The sequence below is a fragment of the Sorghum bicolor genome, chromosome 2 (genome assembly GCF_000003195.3).
Source record: "Sorghum bicolor cultivar BTx623 chromosome 2, Sorghum_bicolor_NCBIv3, whole genome shotgun sequence".
Lineage (NCBI taxonomy): Eukaryota > Viridiplantae > Streptophyta > Magnoliopsida > Poales > Poaceae > Sorghum > Sorghum bicolor.
Window position 1 is genome coordinate 68,154,016 of NC_012871.2, and position 12,955 is coordinate 68,166,970.

Sequence of the window (12,955 nt, forward strand, 5' to 3'; positions counted from 1 at the left end):
CACAGCCATTAGCTAATGGAAGGCACATTTATATTTGATATATAAATTTGGCTTATCTTGCAATATAGAAGAGCCGCGTCGATAAAATATATATTTTTTTGTTAAAAAAACATCGATGACAGCAGCGAATGTATACTTCTCATTAACATTCACAGGACAATCCCTGCAGCAATCCTAGAGCACGCCTAACGAATGACGTGGCCAGTGACCACGGTTTGCTGGCCACGGCAGCGATCATGGTGACCGCGGTCGTCCTCTCCGAAGCAACAGCATCGTCGTCAACGTTGTCGGTGAACCACGGGCACCGGAGCGCGGCGGCCGCCGTCAGCCGCTTCTCGGGATCACAAGTCAGGAGCCCTTTCAGGACCTGGAACCCGTCCCCGGACAGGATCTCCTCCGAGACCAGCTCTCGCAGGCGGTTGCGGCGGCGGCTGCCGTGACCGGCTCGCAGCTGCCGCGCTCGCCACACCTGCACCTTGTCGTCATGTACCTGGGGCTTGAGGGCCTCCCACACCCTCTTGCACGGCACGCCGAGCACGTCGAAGATCTTGAACAGCTGACTGGCCTCGTCGTCCTCGTCCTTCGCCGCGACTACGAACGGTAGCTTGCCGGTGAGGATCTCCACCATGACGCAGCCGAGCGACCAGACGTCCGCGAGCGTGTCGTGGTCGGCGTTCTTCACCAGCACCTCCGGCGCCATGTACGCCATGGTTCCGGCGAAGGCCTGCGGCGGGTCCTTCTCGGCCACGGACTTGGCCACCCCGTAGTTGCAGATCTTGACGTTGACGGCGCCGGCGCCCACGCGGATGTTCTCGGGCTTGATGTCTCGGTGGACGACGCCGTGCCGGTGCATCGCCTCGGCGCCGGCCAGCAGCTGCCGCATGACACGGCGCGCCTCGGCCTCCGTGAACGGCCGCCCGTCGCGGTCTGCCATGACGGCCCTGAGGCTCGGCCCGACGTGCAGGTCCATGACGATGGAGTAGTCCGTGGTGCCCGGCGCGCGCGCCACGGTGCGGAACGCGACCAGCGAGGGGTGGCCACCGCCTGCCGCCGTGAAGCAGGCCTCGCGCAGGACGTCGGAGGCGCGGCTCCCGCCGCTCCTGCGGTGGAGGGACTTGACGGCGACGGCCTGGCCCGTGCCGCGGTGGCGTGCCCTGACGACGACGCCGCGCTCGCCCTCGCCGACCCTGCGCCCCTCCTGCTTGTACCCGCGGGCGTTGGCCATGCGCCGCTTCCGCCTGTAGGCCCTGGGCCTACCCTCGGCGGCGGTGGCGGCGACGTCGTCGATCATCGCGGAGATGGCTGCGGCTCGCCTGCCGCTGATCGCCTTCCCGGTGCGGCGGTGTTCTTGGATGACGTCGCAGAGCGCCGCGACGCGCGTGGCGACGGAGGTTATCTGCGTGGTGTCTGGGTTGGCCATGGAGCGAGCTGGCGACGGTCTCAGCTTGCGTGGCGGTTGACACGGCGAACGTACGGTCGAGGCGATGCTTGGTGATCGCCGGAGGGGAGACTCGGGGGGTTTATATGGAGGAAAACGAAGGAACCCGCTCCTTCTGCTTGCAATCGATTGGCGACCGGACTCGGAAATCCGCCGCACGTAGTCTAGTCTTGTCTTGCTCGTTCCGTCGGACTTGCACATGACAATGGAGCTGCTGCCTGCCGGTTGACTAATCTTCCGAGTCGGAAATGGAGCTGATATTAGGAGCCGTATTCTAATGGTAATTCCATTGTAAAGATTTCAACGCATGGTTGTTAAAATGAATTTGGACCTCGTGGTATAAGTATAACTACATTCCTTGCCGCCGCCACCGTCTCTCTCTCTCTCTCTCTCTCTCTCATGTGTAAGTACAACAATTCTTTAGATGCAATTCTGTTTGTTTTTAGTTAAGATAAAATTACCAGCTAAATCAAATAATTTTCGGTCGAGATCTTATATTACCCTTGAAGATTTTGATGATTGTCACCACAAAGTCGTTGTTGTAGTCATCAATTTTATCGGCAAACGGTCAATTTCTGCCCATTGTCTGCACAATAAGGGCATTTACTTCGGATCATTGGTCTCATCTCCAATAGTTGAGAGGAGTCAAGAATTAGAGATGATAAATCTCCAACAGTACAACTGCTGATGTGTAATGTCAAATAAGACATTAATAACAAATTGGCAATCACACAGAAAAAAAATTCTCAAAGCCAGCCATTTACGAAAGAATATCGCATCTGATTTTGCTTGACCCTAGCTTTGGCGCAAAATTCACGAATGGTTCGTAAATTTAAACAATGGTGTCACTCATGTCCTTAATTCTTAAGTTTTGATACTCGATCCTAAACTTATGCAATAATGTTTTTTAGGTCCCAAACTTGCGCGTCAACCCATGTATAAAGCTAACATGGTATACTAATTGTGTGTGATGTATAAATATTTAGGACCCAAACATCAAAAACAAAGAGTTGAGGACTAAAGAGACACAATCGTAAAAGAAAATTCCTTTTTTTAGCAACAAAAAATTATTCAATTCTTCATTTTTTTAGCACTGAAAGATAAAAGTTCTCCAATATTACACGGACTTTATTTTTGGATCCCCAGATAGCTTTGTCATTAGATCTGACCTCCATTAACTTGGATGGAAAAAGACTCTTCTAACCCTCTTTTTCATGTGTAGCACAGTGTCCAAAAATTGTGTCATAATTGAACAATTATCTGTGTAAAAAAATATTTTCAAAATATATTCAATGTAAAAAAATGGCACTGTTAAAAATCTGTTAGGAAAATCATACACATGAAAAAAAATAGAGGCAAAACAGTCATTTTCCGGACTTGGATTCGGTAACGTTGCTCCAGCAAGTCACGTCTTAACTTTCGGGTGTGTATCCGACGTCGAATGAACATCCGACGGCTAAAAAAACTTCCCTGATCTTTTCATGTTGAGTCTCCCACGCTGGGCCACCGACCCACCGTTGCCACCGCCCGCCGCCCTCACGCACCTCGCGCCCCCATCGCGGCCAAGTCCTACAGCACACGAAGCGCCGTGCCGCTGCAGCCATCCGGCACCGTGCTCTGCATTGTTCCAACCTTGTTGCGCTGCGCCTCCAGGCCACTACTTCCATTCTATGCCTCGCCGCCATTCGCACCTTCGTTGTCCACGAACATGAGCGCATCCTGGGTGAGTGCGCGCCGGTATAGTGAGCACGACAGGGGCGACACAATGGAGCTTCGGGGAGGGCTGCACGGCGAGTGTGCGAGGCCAGTGCGGAGGGTTGCATAGCGAGCGGCGCCTGTGGGGGTATAAACCCCTATACCCTTACGGCTAGATTTGGGCCAGGAGATTTGGCCCATTACGAGACAGTTTAAGGATTGATCCAACTACTCAGAGTTTCACACAAGGAAACAAGACGTGGAGATCAAGTAGAATTCTAGTCGGTTAGAATAGAAATTGATATCGTGTTATCTATGGCAATTGTAACCGACTAGGATTAGTTTCCATATTTGTAATCCTGCCCTCTGTACTATATAAAGAGAGGCAAGGGACCCCCCCTTAGACAATTCAATTTGATACACAACAATACAATCAGACGCAAGACGTAGGTATTACGCCCACACGGCGGCCGAACCTGGATAAAATCTTTGTCTGTGTCTTGAGTCACCATCAAGTTCGTAGCTTGCGCACCTGTCTGCCGATAAACTACTACCGTGGGTATACTCCAATGTAGACTGCCGACTAGCTTTCGTCGACAGAGGCACGCCAGGTAGGGGGTGTGCGTACAGCTTCCCAGACTATCAAGATGACCATCATCCCTGACTTCGCGGCCATGACGGGTGGCTTCACGTTCACCGTCGGCTTCAACAACTTCACCGCCACAACCACAGAGAAGGCGTAGATCCGATCTGCGCCCATCACTTCTTCATCGACGTCGGCCACGGCTCCAACCACGCTGGCTACGACTCCGACTACTCCAGCAACGTCTCCGACCACGCCGACAACACGTCACCCGCTTCCCTGCTACAAAGGGAGGCAGATCGACGACACCGACCTGCTCGGGCTATCGACCAAGTTGTTTGGCCTACTTGCTCTGACCACCAGTCGCAATAATAATCATCGCGAAGAACGGCGCTACGACAACCACGACCACCGTCATGACAACAAGTCAAAAAGCTCGAGGGCCAATCAATTTTATCGCCACCGACCAGACTTTCGTCCAAAGATAAGTACACTTCTAATATTTTATTTATTTTTAGCATAATATTTTTTATTATCCTTCAAAAACAACATTTTGGTTAGCCCACTAGTTTTTTCTCCTACACGAGTTTTCCAGAGCCGGCACTGTCTTCGACTCCTCCCTACACGTGCATGAGATCCGTCCTCTGTGTTCCGGGTGGTCGGCAGTAGCTCTCTAGCGAGGCTGGCAATCCTACGCGTGCCTAGGTTCCGCACCTCATGCTGATTGTTGGCCAGACCTAATATTTTTTATTATCCTTCAAAAACAACATTTTGGTTAGCCCACTAGTTTTTTCTCCTACACGAGTTTTCCAGAGCCGGCACTGTCTTCGACTCCTCCCTACACGTGCATGAGATCCGTCCTCTGTGTTCCGGGTGGTCGGCAGTAGCTCTCTGGCGAGGCTGGCAATCCTACGCGTGCCTAGGTTCCGCACCTCATGCTGATTGTTGGCCAGACCAGACTTGGTACAAGCTCTAGGATGAATTAACTACTTGTCCTAATTTTACAACAAAAAATCTAAAACTTATCTCAGTGCTGAATTTTTGTTTAGAGTTTATTTATACATTATGTACTATCTATTCTCTATATTTATTTTTCAGGAGTTTGGCCCAGTCAACAAGCTACGCTCGGGGACTCATCGACTTTTCCCTATGCTATGTTCGGGGACTGCTCTGACCACCGAGCACGTTTACGTTCCCATCCACGCTCGGGGATTTGTCGATTAGTCTCTACGCTGTCGGTGTGCTCGAAGACTGTGCCGATCACCGAGCACGTTTACGTTTCCAACCACGCTCGGAGACTTGTCCACCAGTCCCTACGCCATGCTCGGGGACTGTGCCGACCACCGAACACGTTTACGTTCCCAACCATGCTCAGGGACTAGTCGACCAGTCTTTATGCCGTGCTCAGGGACTGTGCTGACCACCGAGCACGATTACATTCTCAACCATGCTCGGGGACTCATCAATCACTCCCTGCGCTGTGCTCGGGACTTGCTTCGATTACTCTCCGACCACAGCTTGTGGATTGAATTTCTCAGTTACATATGAATTGGACTGGATAATTTTAATTTTTTAGACCTTGCTACAAGGCTCGTACTTCGCCTTCCAGCAAGCTCGGAGACTACATCGGTACGATGCATGTGGCGATGCATCTCAATATCAGAATTTCTACGTGGATTTTTCTTTTTAGACTCTGGCACCACGTGCCTACGTCACCTACTACCAGACTCGGAGACTAAGTGGACACACTTCACCTTATGGTGAATATGCTTACTTTTTAAGGTCTATACTTTTTAGAAAAGTAAAGTGGGCACACTTCATCAGGAAAGAATTTTTTTATTAAGAGCATCATGCATTCTTCGAACAACCTGCTTCTTCGATGTCGATGTTGATCAACTGTCTTTTGAGTTGGTTAAAATACCGTTGCAACTGTTTGGACGACTTTCATGCTGATCGAAGATTTCAAGCCTCACTGGTCGAAGAAGTTCAAGACGGCGTGTTACATCACAATACATGGAGCTCGGGGACTAGCTGTGGAGGTATAAACCCCTATACCCTTACGGCTAGACTTGGGGCCAGGAGATTTGGCACATTACGAGATAGTTCAAGGCTTGATCCAACTACTCAGAGTTTTGCACAAGGAAACAAGACGTGAAGATCAAGTAGAATTCTAGTCGGTTAGAATAGGAATTGATATAGTGTTATCTATGACAATTGTAACTGACTAGGATTAGTTTACAGATCTGTAACTCTGCTCTCTGGACTATATAAAGAGAGACAAGGGATCCCCCTTAGACAATTCAATTCGACACACAGCAATACAATCAGACGCAGGACGTAGGTATTACGCCCACACAGCGCCCGAACCTGGATAAAATCATCCTTGTCTGTGTCTTGCGTCACCATCAAGTTTGTAGCTTGCGCATCTCTCTGCCGATAAACTACTACCGTGGGTATACCCCGACTAGCTTTCGTCGACAACGCCCGTCGCGGACATGGGATGCGGTGAGCACGCGCCGCCATCGCGGAGGGCGACGTGACGAAGGTGCGCGGCTGGCGTGGCGAGGTCGCGGCCAACGCTGTGTGCAACGCGGATGGTGGCGTAGCGAGCGGCCAGCGTCGTGGTCACAGGAGGCAGCGACTGTGCGCAGGTGGTAGAAGGTCGGCACGGCGAGCGGCGTCCGTTGCGGACATGGGATACGACGATCGCACGCCACCATCGCGGAGGGCGGCGGGGCGACGCGCGTGGCCAGCGCCGTGCGCGTGCACGCCCAGCACGGAGGGCGGCGTGGTGGGCAGCCAGCTGACCTGGGCACAGGGCGCCGGCAAGCGGCTGGCCGTCGCGGGCACGGGATGCGGCGAGCATGCGTGGCTGGTGCGAAGTTCAGCACGGCGAGTGGGGCACCAGCGCGGTTGCCTCAGCGTGGGACTTCCGATCCCTCCAGGGAGGCGCAGATGGAAACGAGTTGCAAGAGACCTACGGTGTGGCAGATTGCGATTTCATGCTCTGCTCTGCTCCTACAGCGTGCTCGCGTTCCTTGACATCCTGCGGGCTGCGGCCCTGCACTGGTGGGGCATCCTGCCACCTAGGCCAGCTTGACCACTGCGCCATCATGGGCCGTGCTCCTGTGCGAGGAGATGCCGTGGAAGCACAGTGCAACGAATGAAGCTTTCAAGGCTTCAATCCAGTGCTGCGGCCCTGCGAAGGACCATCGTGTGGAAGAAGAAGCAATTCCACGCCTTGAATCGATCTCCCTCCTTGGATCTTAATTGGACGATGGATATCATAGGGAAAGTTACAACGTGACTTTACGAAGGAAAGTCACTAAATCTGTATCCTCATTTTCCCACCAAGTTAACGGCGTTAGAGGTCATATCTAAAAAAGTGCTATTTGAAGAAAACAAATAAAGATAATGTCGTATCAGGAAAATTTAGGCCTTGTTCAGTTGCCGAAATGAAAGTTTTTTTTTTGCCACCGTAACACTTTCATTTGTTTGTGCCAAATATTATCTAATCATGGACAGCCTTGTTTAGTTGCCAAAAATTTTTGGGAAACGCTACTGTAGTATTTTTATTTGTATTTGACAAACATTGTCCAATCATAGAGTAACTAGGCTCATAAGATTTATCTCGCAAATTATAGGTAAACTGTGCAATTAGTTTTTTTCATCTATATTTAATGCTTCATGCATGTGCTGAAAGCTTCGATGTGACGGAAAATCTTGAAAAGTTTTTGGTTTTTTGGGTGAACTAAACAAGGCCTAACTAGGGTCAAAAAATTTGTCTCGCGATTTACAGACAAATTGTGCAATTAGTTTTGGTTTTCATCTATATTTAATGTTTTATGCATGTCCACAAGATTCGATGTGACGGGAATCTTGCAAACTTTTTAGTTTTTAGGGTGAACTAAACAAGGCCTTAGTACTAAATAATGATTTTCTTCATTTAAAATTAATAAAAAATCTAGATGATACCTCCATGTAAGTTAGGATCTGTTGATTTTTGCACTAATTTATGTTTCCCATCCCTTTCCTTGTGCATAAAGCCCTCCTCATGCCGCCCGGCCCCAGCTTCATGTCGCCCTTCCACTTCCACAGCTCCGTCATTTAAAAACAAAAATACCCTCTATCTAAAAACAACGGCCCTAGTCCCTAAAAAAATGGCCCTATGGGACATGGTCGTGCAATTGCAAGTTGCAATCTCCATTGAACTTCAGCTCTTGAACGTTTCATTGCTCTGCTTTCAAATTTCATTTCGCGTGGCCCATGAAGTTAGGAGTATATATGTGTACTGTAGAAGATTGGGTTAAGAAGAAAAGGGTCCATTGGATGTGGGATATAGACTGGTCCGATGGCCGAAGTTCAGGGCTATAGAAAATTAGAAATCGTTTGTGTTGGTAAATTTTTATGCATTGGGTTGACAGGAAAGCACAGCCATTAGCTAATGGAAGGCACATTTATATTTGATATATAAATTTGGCTTATCTTGCAATATAGAAGAGCCGCGTCGATAAAATATATATTTTTTTGTTAAAAAAACATCGATGACAGCAGCGAATGTATACTTCTCATTAACATTCACAGGACAATCCCTGCAGCAATCCTAGAGCACGCCTAACGAATGACGTGGCCAGTGACCACGGTTTGCTGGCCACGGCAGCGATCATGGTGACCGCGGTCGTCCTCTCCGAAGCAACAGCATCGTCGTCAACGTTGTCGGTGAACCACGGGCACCGGAGCGCGGCGGCCGCCGTCAGCCGCTTCTCGGGATCACAAGTCAGGAGCCCTTTCAGGACCTGGAACCCGTCCCCGGACAGGATCTCCTCCGAGACCAGCTCTCGCAGGCGGTTGCGGCGGCGGCTGCCGTGACCGGCTCGCAGCTGCCGCGCTCGCCACACCTGCACCTTGTCGTCATGTACCTGGGGCTTGAGGGCCTCCCACACCCTCTTGCACGGCACGCCGAGCACGTCGAAGATCTTGAACAGCTGACTGGCCTCGTCGTCCTCGTCCTTCGCCGCGACTACGAACGGTAGCTTGCCGGTGAGGATCTCCACCATGACGCAGCCGAGCGACCAGACGTCCGCGAGCGTGTCGTGGTCGGCGTTCTTCACCAGCACCTCCGGCGCCATGTACGCCATGGTTCCGGCGAAGGCCTGCGGCGGGTCCTTCTCGGCCACGGACTTGGCCACCCCGTAGTTGCAGATCTTGACGTTGACGGCGCCGGCGCCCACGCGGATGTTCTCGGGCTTGATGTCTCGGTGGACGACGCCGTGCCGGTGCATCGCCTCGGCGCCGGCCAGCAGCTGCCGCATGACACGGCGCGCCTCGGCCTCCGTGAACGGCCGCCCGTCGCGGTCTGCCATGACGGCCCTGAGGCTCGGCCCGACGTGCAGGTCCATGACGATGGAGTAGTCCGTGGTGCCCGGCGCGCGCGCCACGGTGCGGAACGCGACCAGCGAGGGGTGGCCACCGCCTGCCGCCGTGAAGCAGGCCTCGCGCAGGACGTCGGAGGCGCGGCTCCCGCCGCTCCTGCGGTGGAGGGACTTGACGGCGACGGCCTGGCCCGTGCCGCGGTGGCGTGCCCTGACGACGACGCCGCGCTCGCCCTCGCCGACCCTGCGCCCCTCCTGCTTGTACCCGCGGGCGTTGGCCATGCGCCGCTTCCGCCTGTAGGCCCTGGGCCTACCCTCGGCGGCGGTGGCGGCGACGTCGTCGATCATCGCGGAGATGGCTGCGGCTCGCCTGCCGCTGATCGCCTTCCCGGTGCGGCGGTGTTCTTGGATGACGTCGCAGAGCGCCGCGACGCGCGTGGCGACGGAGGTTATCTGCGTGGTGTCTGGGTTGGCCATGGAGCGAGCTGGCGACGGTCTCAGCTTGCGTGGCGGTTGACACGGCGAACGTACGGTCGAGGCGATGCTTGGTGATCGCCGGAGGGGAGACTCGGGGGGTTTATATGGAGGAAAACGAAGGAACCCGCTCCTTCTGCTTGCAATCGATTGGCGACCGGACTCGGAAATCCGCCGCACGTAGTCTAGTCTTGTCTTGCTCGTTCCGTCGGACTTGCACATGACAATGGAGCTGCTGCCTGCCGGTTGACTAATCTTCCGAGTCGGAAATGGAGCTGATATTAGGAGCCGTATTCTAATGGTAATTCCATTGTAAAGATTTCAACGCATGGTTGTTAAAATGAATTTGGACCTCGTGGTATAAGTATAACTACATTCCTTGCCGCCGCCACCGTCTCTCTCTCTCTCTCTCTCTCTCTCTCTCTCTCTCTCTCTCTCTCTCTCTCTCTCTCTCTCTCTCTCTCTCTCATGTGTAAGTACAACAATTCTTTAGATGCAATTCTGTTTGTTTTTAGTTAAGATAAAATTACCAGCTAAATCAAATAATTTTCGGTCGAGATCTTATATTACCCTTGAAGATTTTGATGATTGTCACCACAAAGTCGTTGTTGTAGTCATCAATTTTATCGGCAAACGGTCAATTTCTGCCCATTGTCTGCACAATAAGGGCATTTACTTCGGATCATTGGTCTCATCTCCAATAGTTGAGAGGAGTCAAGAATTAGAGATGATAAATCTCCAACAGTACAACTGCTGATGTGTAATGTCAAATAAGACATTAATAACAAATTGGCAATCACACAGAAAAAAAATTCTCAAAGCCAGCCATTTACGAAAGAATATCGCATCTGATTTTGCTTGACCCTAGCTTTGGCGCAAAATTCACGAATGGTTCGTAAACTTAAACAATGGTGTCACTCATGTCCTTAATTCTTAAGTTTTGATACTCGATCCTAAACTTATGCAATAATGTTTTTTAGGTCCCAAACTTGCGCGTCAACCCATGTATAAAGCTAACATGGTATACTAATTGTGTGTGATGTATAAATATTTAGGACCCAAACATCAAAAACAAAGAGTTGAGGACTAAAGGGACACAATCGTAAAAGAAAATTCCTTTTTTTAGCAACAAAAAATTATTCAATTCTTCATTTTTTTAGCACTGAAAGATAAAAGTTCTCCAATATTACACGGACTTTATTTTTGGATCCCCAGATAGCTTTGTCGTTAGATCTGACCTCCATTAACTTGGATGGAAAAAGACTCTTCTAACCCTCTTTTTCATGTGTAGCACAGTGTCCAAAAATTGTGTCATAATTGAACAATTATCTGTGTAAAAAAATATTTTCAAAATATATTCAATGTAAAAAAATGGCACTGTTAAAAATCTGTTAGGAAAATCATACACATGAAAAAAAATAGAGGCAAAACAGTCATTTTCCGGACTTGGATTCGGTAACGTTGCTCCAGCAAGTCACGTCTTAACTTTCGGGTGTGTATCCGACGTCGAATGAACATCCGACGGCTAAAAAAACTTCCCTGATCTTTTCATGTTGAGTCTCCCACGCTGGGCCACCGACCCACCGTTGCCACCGCCCGCCGCCCTCACGCACCTCGCGCCCCCATCGCGGCCAAGTCCTACAGCACACGAAGCGCCGTGCCGCTGCAGCCATCCGGCACCGTGCTCTGCATTGTTCCAACCTTGTTGCGCTGCGCCTCCAGGCCACTACTTCCATTCTATGCCTCGCCGCCATTCGCACCTTCGTTGTCCACGAACATGAGCGCATCCTGGGTGAGTGCGCGCCGGTATAGTGAGCACGACAGGGGCGACACAATGGAGCTTCGGGGAGGGCTGCACGGCGAGTGTGCGAGGCCAGTGCGGAGGGTTGCATAGCGAGCGGCGCCTGTGGGGGTATAAACCCCTATACCCTTACGGCTAGATTTGGGCCAGGAGATTTGGCCCATTACGAGACAGTTTAAGGATTGATCCAACTACTCAGAGTTTCACACAAGGAAACAAGACGTGGAGATCAAGTAGAATTCTAGTCGGTTAGAATAGAAATTGATATCGTGTTATCTATGGCAATTGTAACCGACTAGGATTAGTTTCCATATTTGTAATCCTGCCCTCTGTACTATATAAAGAGAGGCAAGGGACCCCCCCTTAGACAATTCAATTTGATACACAACAATACAATCAGACGCAAGACGTAGGTATTACGCCCACACGGCGGCCGAACCTGGATAAAATCTTTGTCTGTGTCTTGAGTCACCATCAAGTTCGTAGCTTGCGCACCTGTCTGCCGATAAACTACTACCGTGGGTATACTCCAATGTAGACTGCCGACTAGCTTTCGTCGACAGAGGCACGCCAGGTAGGGGGTGTGCGTACAGCTTCCCAGACTATCAAGATGACCATCATCCCTGACTTCGCGGCCATGACGGGTGGCTTCACGTTCACCGTCGGCTTCAACAGCTTCACCGCCACAACCACAGAGAAGGCGTAGATCCGATCTGCGCCCATCACTTCTTCATCGACGTCGGCCACGGCTCCAACCACGCTGGCTACGACTCCGACTACTCCAGCAACGTCTCCGACCACGCCGACAACACGTCACCCGCTTCCCTGCTACAAAGGGAGGCAGATCGACGACACCGACCTGCTCGGGCTATCGACCAAGTTGTTTGGCCTACTTGCTCTGACCACCAGTCGCAATAATAATCATCGCGAAGAACGGCGCTACGACAACCACGACCACCGTCATGACAACAAGTCAAAAAGCTCGAGGGCCAATCAATTTTATCGCCACCGACCAGACTTTCGTCCAAAGATAAGTACACTTCTAATATTTTATTTATTTTTAGCATAATATTTTTTATTATCCTTCAAAAACAACATTTTGGTTAGCCCACTAGTTTTTTCTCCTACACGAGTTTTCCAGAGCCGGCACTGTCTTCGACTCCTCCCTACACGTGCATGAGATCCGTCCTCTGTGTTCCGGGTGGTCGGCAGTAGCTCTCTAGCGAGGCTGGCAATCCTACGCGTGCCTAGGTTCCGCACCTCATGCTGATTGTTGGCCAGACCTAATATTTTTTATTATCCTTCAAAAACAACATTTTGGTTAGCCCACTAGTTTTTTCTCCTACACGAGTTTTCCAGAGCCGGCACTGTCTTCGACTCCTCCCTACACGTGCATGAGATCCGTCCTCTGTGTTCCGGGTGGTCGGCAGTAGCTCTCTGGCGAGGCTGGCAATCCTACGCGTGCCTAGGTTCCGCACCTCATGCTGATTGTTGGCCAGACCAGACTTGGTACAAGCTCTAGGATGAATTAACTACTTGTCCTAATTTTACAACAAAAAATCTAAAACTTATCTCAGTGCTGAATTTTTGTT

The 12,955-nt window shown here is 50.8% G+C and overlaps 2 protein-coding genes across 2 annotated transcripts; both read right to left on the reverse strand.

The window, feature by feature from the left end:
* Positions 143-1,420, reverse strand: LOC8080697 (putative cyclin-dependent kinase F-2). Its single transcript, XM_002462834.1, has one exon. It carries the CDS (start codon positions 1,418-1,420, stop codon positions 143-145), a length of 1,278 nt encoding a protein of 425 aa, XP_002462879.1.
* On the reverse strand, positions 8,288-9,565 carry LOC8080698 (putative cyclin-dependent kinase F-2). Its single transcript, XM_002462835.1, has one exon. The coding sequence runs from the start codon at positions 9,563-9,565 to the stop codon at positions 8,288-8,290; it is 1,278 nt and encodes a 425-aa protein (XP_002462880.1).

Excerpts from the sequence above, each read along its gene's own strand:
- LOC8080698 (XM_002462835.1), bottom strand. The coding sequence starts at position 9,565 with ATGGCCAACCCAGACACCACGCAGATAACCTCCGTCGCCACGCGCGTC.
- LOC8080697 (XM_002462834.1), bottom strand. The coding sequence starts at position 1,420 with ATGGCCAACCCAGACACCACGCAGATAACCTCCGTCGCCACGCGCGTC.